At 38.1% G+C, this 21307-nt stretch overlaps 1 protein-coding gene across 1 annotated transcript in view; it reads left to right on the top strand.

Moving 5' to 3' along the window:
• LOC134851813 (leucine-rich repeat serine/threonine-protein kinase 2-like) overlaps window positions 1–21307 on the top strand; it is a 41367-nt gene that overhangs the window by 9777 nt on the left and 10283 nt on the right. Inside the window, exons 6-10 of the mRNA XM_063868062.1 lie at window positions 243–329; window positions 495–625; window positions 17936–18061; window positions 18614–18756; window positions 19115–19277. Of these exons, the coding sequence (XP_063724132.1) occupies window positions 243–329; window positions 495–625; window positions 17936–18061; window positions 18614–18756; window positions 19115–19277 (650 nt within the window). The remainder of the gene's footprint in view (window positions 1–242; window positions 330–494; window positions 626–17935; window positions 18062–18613; window positions 18757–19114; window positions 19278–21307) is intronic.

Raw genomic sequence — 21307 nt, 5'->3', positions numbered from 1 at the left:
TTTTTTCAGAATACGAAAACGATACAAGAAACATTTTTTCTGAAAAATAGATTGGGGTAAAATAAAAAAATAGGGTTGGTTGACCAAAACGGATGGCGTATTTTGTACTAAGCGGGGACCCTTTGGTTGTCCAGGATGTCAATCGAACCCCTGAGACGAATCGTCCCGCTCATCCTTAATACCATAGTGGCAGTTTCACAATCAACTTCTGACTTGTTTATTGCTACTAATTGTTGTTATAGAAGCCAAGATCAATGCCAAAATTGCAGACTATGGAATCGCGTGCCATGTTGGACCAATGCACTTAAGTTCCTCCGTCGGCACAATAGGTAATTTCCCGAAAAAAAAACTTTTTTTTGAAAGATTTTTAACAATTGGTTTTCTGAGGTTAATAGATAATTTTCAGCAAAGCAAAACGCTGGATTGTCAGCAAATCAAAAAGTCAGCAAATCGAAAAAAGTCAGCAAATCAAAAAGCTGGATTGACATTTGTAGGTTACAAGGCGCCAGAGCAGATCAAAGGTAGGTACTCGATCCAGTCTGACATCTACGCATTCGGCATAGTGGCCTACTACCTAGTGACAAATGGCACTCATCCTCTTGGAGACATCCCATTCGCAGACCAGGTATGCTTCTTTTTCTCAAGTATAATTAGTAGCAAAAAGTTGGAACAGACAGAAAAATTAAAATTAAAACTAGCAACTTTCAAACTTTGAGTAATTTTTGCTTGCAAATTTAGTTTTTGTGGTAATCTTGGACATACTTAATGTATGAAATATTAGATTTTTGAATGCAAATATTGTCTGAAATAGGTCATTTGCATTTTTTAAATAATTTCGTCTGTTCCAACTTTTTACAACTGTCTGTAAATACCAAAACGAGTATTCTTTCAGCGTCATCGATCCTGAATGCAGTTAACAAGCTAAACTGCTCTTTTATAGATTTTGACAAATTTATCGGACATCGTCTAAAATTTTTTTGAAATTCTTCTGATCTTTCTAGCTGAAACTTTTCGTTAGAAAGAGTTCTTTGAATTTTTGGGTTTGCTGTTTTGTCGGCGATTTATCGGTTCTTTTTGACTGAAAAAAAACGCAATTCAGATCGCTGCTAAATGAAAAATGTTTTGAAGCTAAGGGCTTGAAGATGTATGAAAAATTGATCTCTGAAAAAGCGCGAGATATTTGGTTCGCTCTTTAAATAGTTAAAACCCAATTTTTTTGATGGTTCAAACACGGAGAATTCAATATCGTTTAACAAGTTTATCGGACAACATTTTAAATTGTTGAAACAAAGAAATTTCATCGAGACAGAGTTGAAAATTGAACTTTCAACTTAAGACTGAAATCTTTCTTAAACCTTTCTAAATTGTTTTGAAATTGAGCAGGCACAGAAAAGTCAATCTATTTGATTAATCTGAAAAAGAAATCCTTGCGAGATTAAATTATGCACGCTGTTTAAGCGCCTAATTGGTATGTTTAGTTCTCGGGAACCCAAAAAGAAGCCATTAAACATGCTACAAATTTTTATTTTTGCTCGAAATACAAAAAGAAAGAAAGATCAAAAGGTCTTTTTGCGAGTTAACTCACAATCCAGAGTTTAACCTCGTTGTGACTGTCTTTTTTGCATAATTAAGTTGCACAAAGTCACGGACAAATTACAATCTATGCTCGCTCTAATCTCCAAAACTGTATAAAACGGCAAATAATTGTTTTAACTCGTAGTATTCTCGGCAATACATACATTCATCGTGACTAATTTATAAAAGCCAACATTTCACACAACTCACTTTCATAATTTCAACAATCCAACAGTTTCAATAAACAAATTGGTGCAAGCTAGCCACAAGAACCGGTCGGTAATGTCCTTGAGACAAATTGCTCTTTTTTAGCGGTCAGCCTTAATCAAGGTTGAACCAAATTAGAATCAACAAAACAGATAAAATAGGATATAACCCCCTTTTTTAGTATATTAAAACATGGGCAGGTGGGGGACTCGAACCTACGTCAACTGTAAAGTCTATATACTGGGCGTTATTGTAGCTTAGGCCACTCGGCCAACGGCGCTTATTGTTGTAACATTTTGGTTCAGTTTTATGCATTTATACTATTGTTTTATATTTGCGCTGCAACATCCTCCCCCCCTGAAAAAGGAAGAACTGCAGCGAGCTTAACGATCGGCCGCGTGACTTCACGGGTTGCGGTCCTGACAAGGGCGGATCGGGCGCAACCGTCCTGTCCGTAGTTTAGCTTGACGATTCGGGCGAGAGGGTAGTACCCACGCGGACTATCGGGCTCAATCACCCACACGAGATCGCCTGTTTTAACAGTGAAGTCAGAATGAGTGTGCCACTTGACACGCTTATTCAGCGAGGGAACATATTCTCGAAGCCAACGAGACCAAATCGCGTTAGCATATGACTGCGCTCGCACGTACCTTTTCTTGTGATCGAAGTGCTCCCCGGGTAAAAGCGAAGGAAAGCTTGTGGCATGTTGTCCAAGCAAAAAATGGTTTGGGGTTAACGCTTCTAACTCACGTGAATCGGTACTAACGGGAGTGATTGGCCTCGAATTCAAAGCCTGTTCAAATAAGCAGAGTGTTGTTCCTAACGCCTCTTCAGTGACTCGCCTACTGCCTAGGATATCGTACAGCACGCGCTTCACGCTTCGGACGAGGCGTTCCCAGGAGCCGCCATGATGGGGTGCGCCTGCGGGTTAAATTTCCAAGTAACAGCTTTGTGTGCAAAAATGGTCGGAGTCATGCCATTCCCGCTCTTGATGCAGGCAAGTAATTCCTTTTCCGCACCAACGAAGTTCGTGCCATTATCCGACCAGATTGTGCTTGGCGTACCACGGCGCGCAACGAACCGTTCAATGCCCATGACACAGGAACTGGTGTCCAGAGACGGTACAATCTCAAGGTGTACAGCCCTGGTGGTGAGGCAAGTAAAAAGAAATCCCCATCTTGTTTCCGTGCTTCTGCGAACCGGAACGTAAAGCGGTCCAAAGTAATCCACACCCGTATGATTGAAGGGTGGTTGCTTGTATCCGAGACGTTCGACCGGTAAATCGGACATAATTGGCTGGATGGTGCTTGCTTTGCGTTTACGGCATGTTACACATTGATTTTCGATAGACCGCAGTAGTTGACGCAACCCAAGTATTGCATATTTCATATTTAAAACGGAGCGCATGTAATCTAATCCTTGATGAAAATGCTTATGGTGGAGGCTGCGGGCCAACAAACGAACTAAAGTATGTCGGGCGTCGAGTATTATTGGGTGCTTAGTATCAAACTCGGTATTCACTAAGCGCACAATCCGTCCGGTGGAACGAATGATTCCAGCGGGACCGATAAATGGCGAGTATGTGGCAATTTTACTACTACTCTTAATAGGTTTGCCAGCGGTGAGTGTTTTTAACTCAACGGGAAAGGATTCCATCTGAGCAAGATGAATCAGTTTGCTTTCTGCAATATCAAGTTCAGTGGGGTCGGTGATTCGTAAGTCCTTTCCACGAAAATGCTTATGTGAAGGCAACATCCTCAACATAAAAGCGACTACTCGCTTATATCTTGTAAAGGAACTGAACCTTTCCCAACTGAACCCGTGTTCGGGATGTTTGATTGATGTGACATCGGTGACGAAGGAAGATGATGTTTCCAAGCAATTATCAACATCACAAGAAGGACCCTTCAAACGAATTTTATTGATTACACGTTCGTCGGGTATAAACGGCCAATCAGTAGTCCTGAGAATGCTCGGACCAATAACCCAGCTGCTATCCTTGAGGGCTTCCGAAGAAATCCCCCGCGTACCGGTATCAGCTGGATTATCGCCGCTCAGAACATGGTGCCACTCATCAATAGTGGTCGACTCGAGGATTTCGCCGACACGATTAGCGACGAATACAAGTAATTTTTCAGTGGAGTTTAGCCACTGCAAAACTGTTGTACTATCTGTCCACATAAAGACATGATTAATAGAGACGGTAAGTGCGGTCAGTATATCATCTTTTAGTCGTGTGGCGAGCAGAGCAGCTTGAAGCTCTAGCTTCGGTATAGATAGCGCTTTCATGGGCGCAACGCGAGCTTTACCAAAGATGAAGGATATTTGTGTTTTATGCGAGCTCGCGAGTCGCGCACGCAAAAATTCAACAGCACAGAAAACGTCCTGCGAGCTATCACCGAATATGTGGAGCTCAATTTGATTAACAGGCTCTGTGAAGTAACAACGGGGAATGGTCAATTGCCCTAAGAGAGGGAGACCGGAGTGCCACTCGAGAAACTTATCTCTTATGTCTTCTGGCAATTCGTCGTCCCAACTTTGACCACTGATTTTCCAAATATCTTTCAGTAAAAGACGGGCCCTAACTGTGTATGGAGCTACTAACCCAACAGGGTCAAACACAGAAGAGACGAAACTCAAGACGGTTCGTTGAGTTATTGCTTTATCGAGAGGACGATCCACGCCTCTGCTAACAACCAATGTGTCTTTCACATGGTCCCACTTAAGACCTAAGACGTGTGATGATTGTTCGGCACCGTTACAAATTTTCTTGATGGGTGAAGATGAGGTTTCGGATTCCTCGGGGTTCATTGCTGAAGTGATTTCATCAGCATTACTGACAAATTTAGTCAAATTAAATCCTCCCAATTTTAGTAAGGAAACCAAATCGCGACTAGTTTTAATTGCTTGGGTAACGTTCTCGAATGAATCCAAGTAATCGTCCATGTAAAATTTTTCATTTACGACTGAGGCGACCTCAGGGTATGTGGACATATTATCAGTTGCTGTTTTTTGCAACGCGAAATTTGCGCACGTAGGCGAATCCCGTGCGCCGAATATATGGCGAGTGTACTGATGAACTACCACATCGGAAGTGGTATCCTCCCACCACAAAAAACAGAGCGAAATTTGATCGCGGGCAAGGACTCCTACCTGGAGGAACATACCCTCTATATCCGCGGAGACGGCGTACTTATGTTGACGGAATCGCAAAAGCACAAAAATTAAATTTTGGAGTAGGTCAGGACCCACCAATAAGGACTTATTTAAGGATGTGCCATGAAACTTAGAAGCCCCATTAAGAACTCGGCGCACCTTACCCGGCTTATTCGGATTTACGACGGGATCGGTTCAATCGGAACGCGATCGGAACGCTCGCGATCGGAACGCTTACGTGGATCATGCGGTTCGACGGTAACGACATAGCCTTTCCTTATGTCCTCTCTAATGGTTTCCGCGTATCTTTCGCGCAGCTCAGGGTCTTTACTTAACCTTCTCTCCAACGATTTAAATTGGGCGAGTGACGAGTAATAATTGTTTGGTAGACTGAGATTACTATCAATCCAAAGCATAGGCACAATGTATCTTTCGCCATTGTGAACGGTTTCAGAATTTAGGATAGATAAAGCATGTTTATCCGCGGCGGAACGGGCATCGACTTGTTTGAAAGCACCATACGATTCCAACTCGTACCAGGATTTTATCTGGTCGGTCAGAGAAGAATCTTCAACAACACACTTGAAACACGAAGAAGTAGAATTACCGGACGGCGGCAACGGACCACTTAAGACCCAACCTATCGGTAGGCGAACGGAACACGGTGAGTTTTTATCATCTCCCAAGATGAACTCAACGGGTCTAACGGCGTGGTAGTAGTCTTGTCCGATAATAACTTCAACGTCCTCATAAGTATATTGAATGGGCTTAATAGGTGCTAATTGTGGATATTTATTCTGCAAATCAGCAATTTTGATTAATTCGGAAACAATCCGAATATTGTCTTTAACATATGCACAGAGAGAAAATACGAAATCACTATTATTCGGCTCGGAGGAAACTGTAAACTTGACCCTCTGAGTCTCAACAACGGTGGTTGAATTGAAACCACTAATTGACAAGTTAACGGGCTCCCCTACTAAGCCGAGACGGTTTACGAGTGACGAAGATACCCAGGAGTGAGTCGATGCACTATCACAAAGAACCAACGTCAGGAGACTGGTTACATCCGAGGATACACCAAGTGTTGCAATTGGCAACAACCCTTTAGAAGATTCAATGTCATGTACATCACTAACAGCGGCATGGGTGGAAGTGTTTGTATTCTCCTTGGATTTGTTTGTTCCAGCCTTATTCGAGATATTTGAATTTTCCTTCCGAGGAAATATTCTTTCGGCTCCATGGAGCAAGACATTATGTGTGCTATCACACTCTGGCTTCGGACACTTTTTTGCTCTAGAACATTGCCGGAAACTATGATTGCCATTGAGACAAGCGAAGCAAAGTTTCTGTTCAGCTACGTATTTTGCTCGCTGAGTAGCATTCTTTTCCTTAAAAACAGCACAATTCCACAATGCATGACTACCCTTACACAAAACACACGGCGGAAACTTAGACTTATCCTGAGCCTTACTACTTACCTGGCTATTGGCTGCAAAAACTTTGGTTGTTTTTGGTTTAACTGGTTCCTCGTTTTTTGCCTTAGAGTTGAGTAAACGTAATCTTTCATGCCCCTCGGCCTTTTCTTTCAACCAGTTGTTAAAGTCTAAGAGTGTTGGTCGCTGCCAATTATGTCTAACAGTATGCATTGACCAAGCCTCCTTGAGGTTAGGCGGAAGTTTACTAACAGCTTGGTTTAACAGGTTAACACTCTTTAGATCATCGTTGAAAGACAATGATTTGAAAACTGCTACGAGGCCAGATATTGCAGAGGAGAAACTAATGACATTTTCCGAATTGTGCATCTTAAGTGGAGGAAAAGTATTCAGCTTATCAAGATGCGCACCAACAATGGCATGTGGTTGCCCAAACTTCCGTTGCAAGGTGGCCAGTGCATCCTTGTACATAACGCCACTATAACTAAACTCCGCAATTGCGGTTTTTGCTTTGCCTGTGACGAGCGTTTTTAAATATGTCAGTTTCGTATCATCGGTGAGAACAGCGGAATCAACGGTGGACTTAAACTGACCAAACCATTCGTGCCAGTTTAACGGGTTGCCGTCAAACTGGGCTAACTTCCATTCAGGAAGATGATCTTTGCGGCTATGCACCAATAATTCCGCCAATTAACGAGCGGAGAGAGGTCGATCCGATGAACAACCTTGGTTCGGATAAGCAGAATACGGTGCGTAGTCTTCTTTGACTGGCTGATAACCAGTATTAGTATGATTGACGAAATGCGGAACATGTTGTGGATGAACTGGGGGAGTATTAAAATACACAGTCCCACCACTAGTATAAGGAGCGGCGGTGTTACACGATGGGACAACAGTTGTCACATTAGAAAAAATGTTTCCAGCATTACAACACTGAGCAGGCGTGACGATTGGAGTTGTAGCAGCCAATCGCCATAAGTTTGCATCACTTGTGTAGTAATCGTTGATACTAGGTGACACAGTATGCGGAACAAAGGGAAGATTATGTTGCGTCTGGACTGGCGCTGCATGGCAATTAGGTGCCGAAAAGAAAACCGGCGTTGGGTTTACTCCAGAAGATGAGAAGCCACCACCAGCAAATGCAGGCGACAAAGAAACAAAACCAGAACCTGGTTGGGCCTGTAACATTGGGACAGGTAATGATTCCGGTTGCGCGATGGCAAAACTACCATTAGTTATGTTTGAACTCATGGTCTGTAAAGGAACAGCAGACGGTGGTGACACGTGTGCACTAGAATGCATATTGTTAACTGGGAATGGAACAGAGGCTGGGAATGAAACAGAAGCTTGCAATGGCAAACGGCTTGCACTGCCAAATGGTTATGACTATTACTGGTGTGAATTGCATTAGCAAGGAGGGCGGAAGTCGTCGGTCCTGACGAAATGGGTACATGAGTGAAGGCCTGCAAACCTGGCGCACTAGCAACGTCGGGAGGTGCTTGTGAACTAACAGAGTCTACCCAATCATTAGTTCGATCGGTTGCTACCTTTGAAATAGGTTGACTTACTCCTGTTAAGTTACTTTCCGCTACCTTCTCGCTAACCTGAGATGAACTGTCCTCAAGTTCAAACGCTTTCAATTCCATTTCAATTAGTTGCTTTTTATGACTTTCAGCCAATTGCTCTAGTTCCAGCTGACTTTGTTCGAACTTAAGACGGTTCTCTTGCTCTTTAAGTCTTAAAGATACTTGATACTGCCTTTCCAGCTCCTCATGGCGTCGTTTTACTAAAGCTAACTCATGCCGTTTCTCACTTGATGACATAGTGCGAACAGTCGACGTATGACGAGTGGAAGCAGATTTATCAGACTTTTGTGAGTCAAGCTTTCTACTATCCTTAGACTTATTAGAGACCTTAGACCTGTTTTCAGATACTCGTGCTGCTGAATCACTTGTTTTGTGCGAGTGTGAGGATGTCTCAGACCTATTTTGTTGTAAAGATCCCTTGCTCCCTGTAATGCCGGCTGCTGGAAATGACGAAGGTTCAAGGCTCATCTTGTAATTCTGAGCTTCGTGCATTACTTTATCGTTCATTTCGGTTACTTTCTTAAGCCAAAGGTCTTGCTGAGCAATAATTTTTTCAGGATTTTCCGTTTTTCCCGCTAACCTAATTAATTGCTCATTGACGTCGACAGCTTTTTCCAACGCAATTTTACATTTGTAAACAGCATTATCAATTTTTGTAGTGCGACTATTATTCTCAATGTACTCAAGTAATAATGAGTGACCTTTAAGCAGCTCATTTTCTAGATTTAGACGGGTTTCGAATAACTTGCGTATCTTACTTTGGAATTTTTCGTCCATGTTTTTCTTAAATTGACAATATTCTACGGATGCTCACTTATAGAAAACAATCAATAAAATGAGATACTGTTTTGGTACGTAATCAAATTTGCATTAGTAAATGAACATTAGCTTACAAGACGGGGTAACTTGACGTCTCAAAGCTTCTACCTGAAGCCTATTTCTTATAGCTTTCCGAGCTTTGAGGGGTAAGCGGTTTCGCTTCTTACGTGTCTTAAGGATGTTAAGATTAGCGCTATAACGCCTTAGAAGGAGGAGAGTCTTTAACTCAAGGGTTGGAGGCTGGTGAAGCTCTTTGTACTTCTCAATTAGTACCTGGTCCTTAGCCTTACGCTCAGAGATAAAGTCTTTAACGACGTTGAGAACGAGAATACCTGTTGAACCTAAACTTTCCTCTATATCCTCGGTTCCGTTCCGTCTACAGTATACGATCGCACAAATGTTTGTCCTATACCTTAATAACAAATTGACAAGTTGCTCACTACTCAGCTTGCGGTTATTGTTGCTGCGGTGCCTACTTATCGAGTTATTAATGGCGTCGTGCCAAATTACAAGGTCGTTACGGTGCGACAAGTAATGATGAAGGTAGTACTGTATTGTTTTCTGAGAGTCCCTAGGGTTAAAGTTCAAGCTTAAACCTGGCTTCGTAAAGCAAGTATCTTTGACGCGCTTCTGGGACGGAGCGGAAAGTTTTCGGAGCGCGTGATCCAAAGAACTAGCTCCTAGGATGAATACCATACACTTGGGGGACCTATGCGACGGCTTAGTTACGCTTAAGTACCAATGGGGTTGGAAAATTAAGTAGGTCGGTTGAACTCCAACAACACACACGGAGTAAACCTGAGGATGAAAGAATTCAACTTAACTCACTTAATATCACCGTACCTGACCACTTAACTTTACTGTCACGCAACGAAGTCAATAATCTGACGGGCTGAAACGGCTTTGTTTTACTCGAAGCGAACTGGCTTTCAGTTTCACCAATGGTGGGTGGGGGATCAGGCAAATTGGTTAAGTTCCAACAACACACGCGGAAGAAACCTGAGGATGAAAAAACTCAACTTAATTTGCCTGATATTTCGCTACCAGACCACTTAACATAAGGTTGGTGTCATCTTACAGCACAGTTTCGCAGAATTCTGGAGACGTTTTGAGGATTTTTTGGCAATTTTTTTTACTTTTTATACAAAATTTTTCAGAAAATTTTGGTCAGCAGGTTCGAGTCATAAACCAATCCAAAAAACTAGTCCAGTACCTCTTGGCTATGTTCCGATTTCACTGATTAATATTCCGTTCACATATATCCAAAAAATTTTGGTATCGAGAAAAAATGTCAAGTCAGTTTGTCTATGTACCGACTGTAAGATATTTCATTTCAACGGAACTGTCCAAAAATTTTGGGTATTGAGAAAAAATACCGGGGGCTAGCTTGCGGAAAAATTTTTCAAGATGTATGACAGCGTATAAAATTTTATAGCACAATATGAGAGTTTTAAAAGTTTGTCGAGTCTTACAGTTTTGAAGATTGGGCGGTCACCGGTCTTACACGACACAGACGCTCTCTGCAATCCGCAAGAGACCCTCTGCAATCCGCAACAGACACTCTGCAATCTGCAACCGACACTCTGCAATCCGCCACAGACACTCTGCAATCCGCAACAGATGCTCTGCAATCCGCCACAGACACTCTGCAATCTGCAACCGACACTCTGCAATCCGCTACAGACACTCTGCAATCCGCAACAGATGCTCTGCAATCCGCCACAGACCCTCTGCAATCTGCAACCGACACTCTGCAATCCGCTACAGACACTCTGCAATCCGCAACAGATGCTCTGCAATCCGCCACAGACCCTCTGCAATCTGCAACCGACACTCTGCAATCCGCTACAGACACTCTGCAATCCGCAACAGATGCTCTGCAATCCGCCACAGACCCTCTGCAATCTGCAACCGACACTCTGCAATCCGCTACAGACACTCTGCAATCCGCAACAGATGCTCTGCAATCCGCCACAGACCCTCTGCAATCTGCAACCGACACTCTGCAATCCGCTACAGACACTCTGCAATCCGCAACAGATGCTGTGCAATCCGCTACAGACCCTCTTCAAGCCGCAACAGATGAATTCCGACCGACAGCACTCTGTTTGAGCCAACTGCTTTCGTACAACTCTGGGGATTCTGCCAACTGCACTCGTGTCGGGAAAACTGTCCGAGAAACAAATTGAAAGGGAACTATCAACGATCCCGGTCCCTTGTGTCCCTCGGTGAAGCTCGTGTCGTGAAGAGAAAGTAGTCGTGAGATGTCAAGTCCAGTTTGCTGCGTTAAGGCTGCTTTACCTGGGTTTCGTGATGGCCGACTTCTAAGCTGTGATTGCGTTCCTGTCCGTCAGTCGGATTGCGAGTCCCTTGTTGTGTCGCAATACTAAACTCTGTCCCTTGTGGGGCGCCAAAATATGCTCGCTCTAATCTCCAAAACTGTATAAAACGGCAAATAATTGTTTTAACTCGTAGTAATCTCGGCAATACATACATTCATCGTGACTAATTTATAAAAGCCAACATTTCACACAACTCACTTTCATAATTTCAACAATCCAACAGTTTCAATAAACAAATTGGTGCAAGCTAGCCACAAGAACCGGTCGGTTATGTCCTTGAGACAAATTGCTCTTTTTTAGCGGTCAGCCTTAATCAAGGTTGAACCAAATTAGAATCAACAAAACAGTTAAAATAGGATATAACCCCATTTTTTAGTATATTAATACATGGGCAGGTGGGGGACTCGAACCTACGTCAACTGTAAAGTCTATATAAGGGGGGTTATTGTAGCTTAGACCACTCGGCCAACGGCGCTTATTGTTGTAACATTTTGGTTCAGTTTTATGCATTTATACTATTGTTTTATATTTGCGCTGCAACACACTCCTTTTTGTACACTTGTGAGTTTGTTTTCCAAAGTTAAATTGTTTCAGCTGATTTTTGAAACTGGATCTTTACTTAGTTTAATGTAAAAAGAGAAACACACCTGCATCAGAAAAAGAGAAAACAATAGATTGTAATGCAGTTATAAAGTATTTTAACCAAAAAAAAAATTAATTGTAAGCGCTAAATAGAGATAATTAGTTGATTTATAATCCAATATTATATGATAAAAGACTTTTAAAAGTCATTACGAAAAATTATAATCAATACATGATAGTCTTTCATATAACTATAATCCCTTGTTTTGTCAGAAAATGACCATATAAAAAAATCAAATTTTATAGAATAAGGTTTCAAAAAATAATAGAATGAAAAAAAAAACAGTTAAGAACTAAATTTGTTTGAAGTTTAAGCTAAGCATAAAGACATAAGTAAAAAAAATACAGTTTCCCAATTGAGGAGGAAAACATTTTCTCAAATGAGGATGACTACAAACTCTTGTAAGGCCAAGGAACTGGCTATGCGCCTTCTCGATAAAGTTGCGTCCAGGTAGTATGTAACTTCAGTTTGAAGTTGGGTTTAGGTAGGCAGCACCTTATGATTGAATTTGTGTGCAGCTTAGATGCCCTTTCAGGTGAGAGGTGGTTGGGAATCAAAAGCCACTGTTGAAACAACATAAACAGAGATTTTAAAACTGTAAAAACTAACAAACACAGGAAACCCTTCACTCCCTCAAAATTTACAGGGCATAGGATGAAATGACACATCAAAACAGGAAATAGGGACAAACTTTCAGACACTTTAAGAGACGCGTATAAGGGGAACTTATAATCAAAGACCTATAGAGCACATATTCAGACAATCAAAGGGTCACTTAAAGTGACAGATAACCAAACATGCATAGGGACACAAATTCAGACACTCAGAATGCTCAAGTAGAGACTGATAGAAGTTGTTGTATTGATATGATTGAGAGGGAAAGAAGATTTTTGTTCAGTTTTCATTTTTGTTTCATATGAAGGTTTTAGGAGCAATTTTGAACTTTTTTACTCCGCTCAAAACAAGAAAAGCGCATTGTTTATTAAAAAATTTATTCGATTAATTTTTGAGATAGTCTTTTTTTCACCCAATCACAATTGATCATTATTGTAATTTTTGTTTTCACGATTCGATTTTTTTTTTTAAATAGAGAAAACACATTAATCTTGCCGCGAAGCTTAGTTGATAGTAATGCAAAAAATGTTGAAGACGCCAGCTTTCGTTCCTTTGCGCTCATTGTTAAGGCTGTGCGAAACTTGAATATATTTAAGAAGGTCTTCCTTATCTCAAGTTTTCAAAAAAAAATGTTAAAAATCCCACCGACCTAAAAACAGAAAAATTAGTTTCTCAAAAGCGACAAAGCTCTGATCTTTTTTGAAGCCACCTTATCCCCTCTAAAAAGTTGTCGTCTAATGCTTCAGTTAAATCGTAATTTCAATAGACAACCATCGACAAAATCAAATTTCTGGAAAACCTGCCTTTTTTGAAAAATAAGGAAGATGATAAAAGATGACTTGTCTTGAAAAATTTTTTTCTAAAAGGAAAACAAGATTATTTGTCTTGAAAAAGGCAAAAATCAACCCACCAAAACGAACGCTGTACCTTTAATATAGTTGTTAGTTTCAATCAATTCTGAAAAGTGACGCTATCAGCAACATGAATCCTCCTCAGACATTTTATCTGAACCCAGTTTCACCTGAATGTGAATCTTATCTGCATCCACCTGTTATCTGCAGGTGAATTCCATCTGCACATATTTTTGTACCCATTCCTAATTTCATAATAAAATCAACCCCCCCCCCCTTGATATCAGATCAGTCCAACCGACATCAAGAGAGAATGTGTAACACTATGTGGGCAGTCCCAACATTCGTTTGACCCCTAACCTCTGGGGTAGTCGTTTCTTTTGAAAAATTCCTCTCACAAAAACTCCCCAATCTTTTTTTAAAAATATTTTAAAAATATTAGGTCGCCCTATCCCATATGTTTTCGAAAACTTAATATTCCAGCCCATCTAATTTCTGGAACTCCAGAAAATTAAACTAAGACCAGAGCAATTAAACTAAATTAAGACTGATGAGAAGTTAGACCGACACTTGGACAGTTTTTGGCAAATCGGAAAATAATAAGGTGCTGCAGGAAAAGTTCCCATGGTTAGATTATTATTAAAATTTTTATAAAAGTCTCGCGGCTATACTGGTTGCCCACATCCAAGTTAAGGCGTTAGTAATCGATTAAACTGGATTATTATGTTGATTGATTGACAATTATAATTGATTATATTTACCAAAATTAGGTGTTTGAAAGATTTATATTCGAATGTCCGAGAGTTTATAGTCTATTATAATTGATTATACTTCATGCAGAAAAAAACTGTTTAATCAATTATGATTGAAGCTATCCATTTATACTCTCTTATTTTGCCAAAAATTTGTCACAAGAAAAGTATGTTTTAATTATATTCTGTGGGTTAACATTTTTCTAACAAAAACAAAATCACTAAAAGCGGGATTTCTTGTCACACTTTGGTTTATTTGAACACAAAAATATACCATGACAGAAAAGACATCCTTCTAAATTAGGTGAAACGCTCTCGCTATATGTGAGAATTAAGTCTTCTAAATAATTCTTGAAACTGGAGCATTGCGCTGATATTTTGGTGGTTAGAACAAATTTAAAATGTACATCATCAAACAACTTTAATAGAGAAATGAAAGTATAAAAAGTAACAAAAATGAATTGATTCGAAAATTGTTGAATACAAATATCTCATTTTTCACATAAGCCATCATCATAGAAAAACCTTAAAAAAGAAAAACCATTCAGATGCATTGAAGAAGACAAAATAGGCCACAAAAAGGATTACAATCGATTAAACTGGATTTTTGGAAAAAATCATAAAAATAATAGTTTATAGTCAAAAAATAATCGATTTTATTTGTATCAAAAAAATATTTAGGCTTATAACTGCTTATAATTGATCAAATTGTGTTTTAATTGATTATAATTGGACTTGAAGATTATATGAAGAGAGATTATAATCAGTTATTAGTAAATTAAAACCATTTTTTTATCTATTTCAGACTGGTTCTGAAATTATAATTTAATCAACTAGTATCGCTTGAACTGGATGCGGGTAAAAATTAGATATATCAAACAAGAGTATTTTAAAAGAATTTTGGCCTGAAGTATTTCTTCTCTGTTTTTTTTGGCTCAACTTTTATTGGCTAGGCTACAGTTACTCAAAAAATCAAAAAAAAAACGCTGAATTTTCCCACCCTGGTTGACCAAAAACGCTTAACATACAATTCTCATAAATGGGAAATTTCTTTGCATACAGTTTCCTACATATCCATACGTACAGAAATTGTATGGAAATTCTATAATAAACATTTCCTCATAAATGGAAATTGTATGATAGGTGTTTTCTCCATAAACCAAAAAGTTGTATTTTGTTTCTAAACTTATTTTCCAAAACAATTTGGGTTGTGTTGCAGCCGAACACAAGTGTCAAAGACCTTTGTTACTCAAATCACCAAAGGTTGGACGGTCATACATTTACAATGCATGAAAAACGACCTGAAGTGTCTTCGAGATGTCTTTCACAAATGATATAACAAAAATAACAAACTTTTAATTTTTGGCAAAATTTTTCAGTGCTGGTTATTTTAAAATTTTGAATTTTCAAATTATCAGACATTGATTAAGGCATACATGAACAGACATTTAAAAAAATAAGAATTTTCAGCGTTTTTGAAGAAAAAAAAACATTTATAAACAAAAAGAAATAACAAAACCAATATTATCGTATCCAGGACTACGTTATGCACACAAAACATTAAAATTTGCATGCAAAAAAAAATTTTCGGAAAATGTTTGTTTTCGTACAAAATTCGATTTGCGATTGAAAAAACATTTTGGAGCCAATTTTCAAAATTGTATGGAAAGCATTTTTTTCAAAAAAATATTTTGAATCAGTTTTTTTTGTCACCAGTCTGTTCAACTGTTCTTAAAAAGCCGCAGAAATAGTTTAATTTTTTTTCTATTGTTTTTCGAAAATGTATGAAAATTGTATGACAAGCATTTTCTCCATATACTTGATGTATGGATATGTATGATAATGATTTTTGTTGTATGGAATTGTATGTTAAGCATTTTCGGTGTCTGAAGGTCAACCCGGTTAGTTAGTATCCGTAAATACGATTTTATCGTGATTAGAAGTTTAAAAGTTTTACGAGATTGCACGATCTCAAGGTTTTATTTTTCAGAAAATTGCTTAAAATTTTTTTAAAATTATTTTGAACAAATAAAAAATTAATTATACCGTTTGATACGCCCACAATAAACTTAACTTATAACAATTTTATAAACAGTCGGAGTAACACAGGTCGGAGTATGCGTGGCTCTTTTTCAAGAAGCGGGTAGTTCAAGTGGGTCTTACTGCTTGTAGCTTTTCCAATAGTACAAGCAGTAAGACCCACTTGAACCAAAAGACCCAAATTAAGACCCATTTAAAACAGCAAACAATGTTCAGTTGCCTTTCAATACGTCCGAAATATTCTCGCTATTGTTTTTTAAAAGGTTTGCACAATGAAAGTGTTCAAAAAATTGAAAACGAGAGATTTGACTTATTTTCAACTTATTCCATATTTTAAAGCGATTACGGAAAATATGCATCCTGATTTTTGAGTATTTGTTGAATTTATTTCGCGTGTTAGCTTCCAAAATCAGAAAGAGTAATAGTATCAGGGCAATGCTGGTGAGTGTTCTGTATGCTCTGGCTGCTTCTAGCTTCTAACCGTTTATGAGCTAGTTACCCGGGTTGCTCAAAAATGCTTATCATACAATTGTCACAAATGGGAAATTTCTTTTTAACACAATTCCATACGTACAGAAAATTGTCTGAAAACTCTAGAATAAACATTTTCCCATAAATGGAAATTGTATGGTAAGTGTTTCATCCATAAACCAAAAAGTAGTTTTTTGTTTCTAAATTTTTATTCTGAAAAATTTTGGGATGTGTTTGCAACCGAACACAAGTGACGAAGACCTTGGTTACTCAAAGCACCAAAGGTTGGACGGTCTTACATTTACAATGCATGAAAAACGACCTGACGTGTCTTCTAGGTGTCTTTCACAAATGATATAACAAAAGTAACAAACTTTTAATTTTTGGCAAAATTTTTCAGTGCTGATTATTTTAAGTTTTTGAATTTTCAAATTATTAGACATTGATCAAGGCATACATAAACAGACCATTTAAAAGAAATAAGAATTTTCAGCGTTTTTGAAAAAAACAATTTTAAACGAAAAGAATAACAAAACCTATATTATCGTATCCAGGACTACGTTATGCACACAAAAAAATAAATTTTGCATGCAAAAAAAATTTTTCGGAAAATGTATGTTTTCGTACAAAATTCGATTTGCGGTTGAAAAAAATTTTGGGGCAAATTTTTGAAATTGTATGGAAAGCATTTTTTTTCAAAAAAAAATTTTAAATCAGTTTTTTTTGTCACCAGTCTGTTCAACTGTTCTTAAAAAGCCGCAGAAATAGTTTAATTTTTTTTTCTATTGTTTTTCGAAAATGTATGAAAATTGTATGACAAGCATTTTCTCCATATACTTGATGTATGGATTTGTATGATAATTATTTTTGTTGTATGGAATTTTATGATAAGCATTTTCGGTGTATGGAGGTCAACCCGGGCATTTAGTATCCGTAAATACGATTTTATTGTGATTAGAAGCTTAAAAGTTTTACGAGATCGCACTATTTCAAGGTTTTATTTTTGGGAAAAATTGCTTTAAAATTTTTTTAATTAAACCTAAACAAATAAAAAAAATTAATTATACCGTTTGATACGCCCACAATAAACTTAACTGAAGCGGTGAACAATAATGGGTTCTAATCGAATTAAAATGGATTGAAGTTCAAACAAAAATTTTTGAAATTTATTCCGAAAAGTAATAGATTAAAATGCATTTTACTGCTTCGAAAAATACTACCCTTATAATTTAGTTTTAATCGATTATAATCGATTTTTTTTAAACCCCTAGAGACTGACAATAAAAATCTTTGTAATCATTTTTTCACTGAGTGCTGGCAGGTTTAAGACAACCTATACGTGTAATTATGTGTTCATTTTAGAATCCGTTCGATTGAGATTTTTATAGCTGCTGAAATTGCACAAATTGGACTTTTGATTGACTGCTCCAGTTTGTTTTCAGATGGAGAAGGCAGCTCTGGCTAATATGAAGTTCCCCTCTATAAGCGAGAGAGGCGCGGCGCCCTGGCCAGACATTGAGTCTCTAATCTTTCACTGCACTGATCCCAAAGAAGACGAAAGACCCCGGGCACGAATTCAATTAGACACTAATTGAATAATTAATTAAAACATAAATAAACACAGGTTTTTCAAAATATAACTTTGCGAAATCTCAACTTTTCATAACGATCAATATCTTCTTTAAAAAAAAAGTTTTTTGTTCAGCTTTCCATTTTTTATATTTGAGGTCGAATTATACTTTTCTACCTACACAGTAAACAACCTACAGCTCTTGTTTTATTTGTGGAGAAATCTGTATGCGCAAACTGAACTAATTTGAATTTTTTTCTTTCTTACTTAATTCGATAGAAGATATGGTTCTGCTGTAAGGCGCAACTCAATTCAAAGATTTCTTTAAATAACCCCTTCAGTTGCTAAGGCGGGTTCCATTTTTGTGAAGAAAAAAAAGTTATCTGCATAAGCTTTGGGTTAATTTTTTGCAGGTTTTATACTAGGTAATACAGGGGATATTAAAAATTTTCTTGTTAAAATGCGGCGTTCAATCAAAAAATGTTTTTTTTTTTTCAAATTTACAAGCAAAATGTGTTCTAATTGAGTTCTACGGTACTTTTTCTTGTAGTCAGCAGATTTGGTCCAGGTGATCCAGGCGTATGACTTCCAGCTGATGAGGAGGAGGGTCAAACTGCCTAAAGATCTGACTGACAACTACGTGGTCAACTGCATCTCAGCAATCAGACGAGAAACAGACGACGAATCCCTGAGGTTAACTTAGTTCACATACAACTGAAGAAATGTTATTAAAGATCAATATTGACCACAAAAAACTCTAGAAATGAAAGTCAAATAAAAAGAAATTTGCCGCCTCGCCTGGTTTTCAAACTGAATGGCAGTTTTTTGAAGGAAACTGTTAATTTTTCAAATCTTCTTAACTTATTTCCATTGAAACTCTAGGTCCTAGACTACGCAGAACGCAAACAGTTTGCTGAAATTCAGTTAGTATATCTTCTGATCTTTTTGGTCAAAAAAGTATTCTTCTGCAAAAGTTAAACTTTTTCCGAATTGTAAATTTTTTGCTATATTTTTCTGCAATTTTCTTTCAATTTTTTTTTTCCAAAATCAGGATTCTAATCGGGACTGGATCTGACAAGGAGACGAAGTCACATGTCATCAGTATCGAGTACTCTAACGCAAAGACCACACACACTGCAATAGCAGTGCCTGAGAAGGAGATCATGTGTCTCAAAATAGTATCCGATGAAGAGATACTCATCGGAACCTTGCAGGTAAGAGATAAAAAACGAACAAATAAATCAACGCATCCATCCACCACAAAAAAAAACACTCATTTATCTCTGTCCTTAAACTTGTAGCTGAAACCAGTAGCGGATGGTGTGGGTTGGGGTGTGCGTGTTAAATGGACGTTTTTTTCGCCTCAGGGAGAGAACCCCCATCCGACCCAAAGATTGCCCCTCTTGGAACTATTTTAAGACCTCAATTTTGGCTGACCGATTCTATAACTTTTCTGAAGGCGATCTCGTCGCCAAGACTTAGTAATTTTGAGGGGGGAGCGCAAGCCGGAAAACACGGTATTTTGTAAAGAAATTTTTCCAAAAAATGTCTAAAATGCGCCTGTTTTTCAAAAAGTTCGCTTTGGTGCAAAATTTTGTTCAAAAACGGATCTTAATACAGCTCAGAAAATCAATTTGGTCGACCTTTAAAAAGTTGACACTTTTTTGAAAAACTCCAACCCTCACTTGGTTAAATCAAAAATTTGCCCCTGACTAAAACCTTTAAGATATTGCTTAGTGGCTAAAATATTGCCTAGTAACTAACTTTTCCGTTTGCAACCAAATTCATCAAATTCAATGGACTATTTTAAGTGGACTATTTTTTGTCACGGCATGAAAACTATCACATACTAGCGTCAGTAAAGGTCGCTTGAGTTTTCTTCAGTGAGACACCTGAAGCGACTCTTTAACAGACATTAGTACAGTATAGTTTCTTCCAGTGACAAAAGCCAAAACTGCGTCATTAATTTCGCATTGAAGTAGATGAAATTTATTGGAAGTGGGAAAATTCGTCGTTACCAGGGGCGGATTTAGGGGGGGACGCCCTCCCCTCAGGGATTCGACCCCTTGCCGACCCAAAGGGTCCCCCCTTTGGTAATTTTTAAGAAATTCATTTTTGGCCTAGAGAACCAAAAACTTTTCTAAAGGTGCCAATATATACTAACTTTGAGGGAGAGCGCGCGCCAAAAAAAAAACGAAATTTTCTGTCAAACTTTCCCAAAAAGTGCCCAAAAACGGTTCAGGAGAGCTCGGAAAATCAATTTGCTCGACCTAAAAAAAAGAAAGTCGTCAAAATTTTCGAACGAAAATGTTACAATCCGCCCCTGGTCGTTATCCCTATTACTCAGCATTGTGCTAAGTTTCTCTAGCAGCTAATATTCAAACAATTGGTTCTATAGTTTAGCAGATTTTTTTGACGAAACACAATTATTTCAACTTTAGTCATGGTCCCCTAAAAATTGACGTTGCTGAAAACTTTTTATCTGAACCAAAATTTGAGCTTTAAATTTGTAGTATTTTCTATCTACTACGCACAAAAACAGACTTTTTATTGTATTCCTTTAACCAAAAACTTAAGAAAGGTAGAAAGGTAACCACACTAGGAAGAAATGGATTAAATCGATTTTTGCAGATAATGTAGCAGGAATCTAAAATAAATTGATTTAAAGTCACTTTAGTTTGATTGAAAAATGTAGCTTAAGAATTAATTTCAACCGATTTAAATCGATTTAAATCTTCTTTGTCAACTTTTTTTGTTTTCATTTTCCTACGGCTTTGAGTAACAATAAAGTCTATTTAAATCGATTTTAACGGCTTTTTTGTATGCTCATTTTATACGGATTATATTCAGACCACCCGCACCGAAGATTCATGAGTAATAATCGATTATAGTGGATTTTTGTTAGCGACAATTTTGTCTATATAATCGATTATCATGTCAAATTTAGATCACGTAATCGATTTTTAATCGATTATAATCGATTATTTTGGAAAAATATAAATCCATTATTTTCGATTAAAATCTATTTTTATTTTCAATATAATGGATTATTTTTTGTACATAAAATCCATGAAAATTGATTGAATTTTGTAAATAATGACTCTAATTTTTGCAACTTTCTGCAAAACTCGAACGAACACGTTCATCCAGGGGCGGCCAATATGTAGCAATTTTCCAAAAAGTGCCCAAAAACGCATTTTGAAACCCCCCACCCAACAAACCCCCTCCCCAACGTTCCCCCTCC

Source organism: Symsagittifera roscoffensis, chromosome 7 (genome assembly GCF_963678635.1).
Source record: "Symsagittifera roscoffensis chromosome 7, txSymRosc1.1, whole genome shotgun sequence".
NCBI lineage: Eukaryota > Metazoa > Xenacoelomorpha > Acoela > Convolutidae > Symsagittifera > Symsagittifera roscoffensis.
Note: the sequence above shows the minus strand (reverse complement) of the source record. Positions and strands in the feature narration are given on the sequence as shown.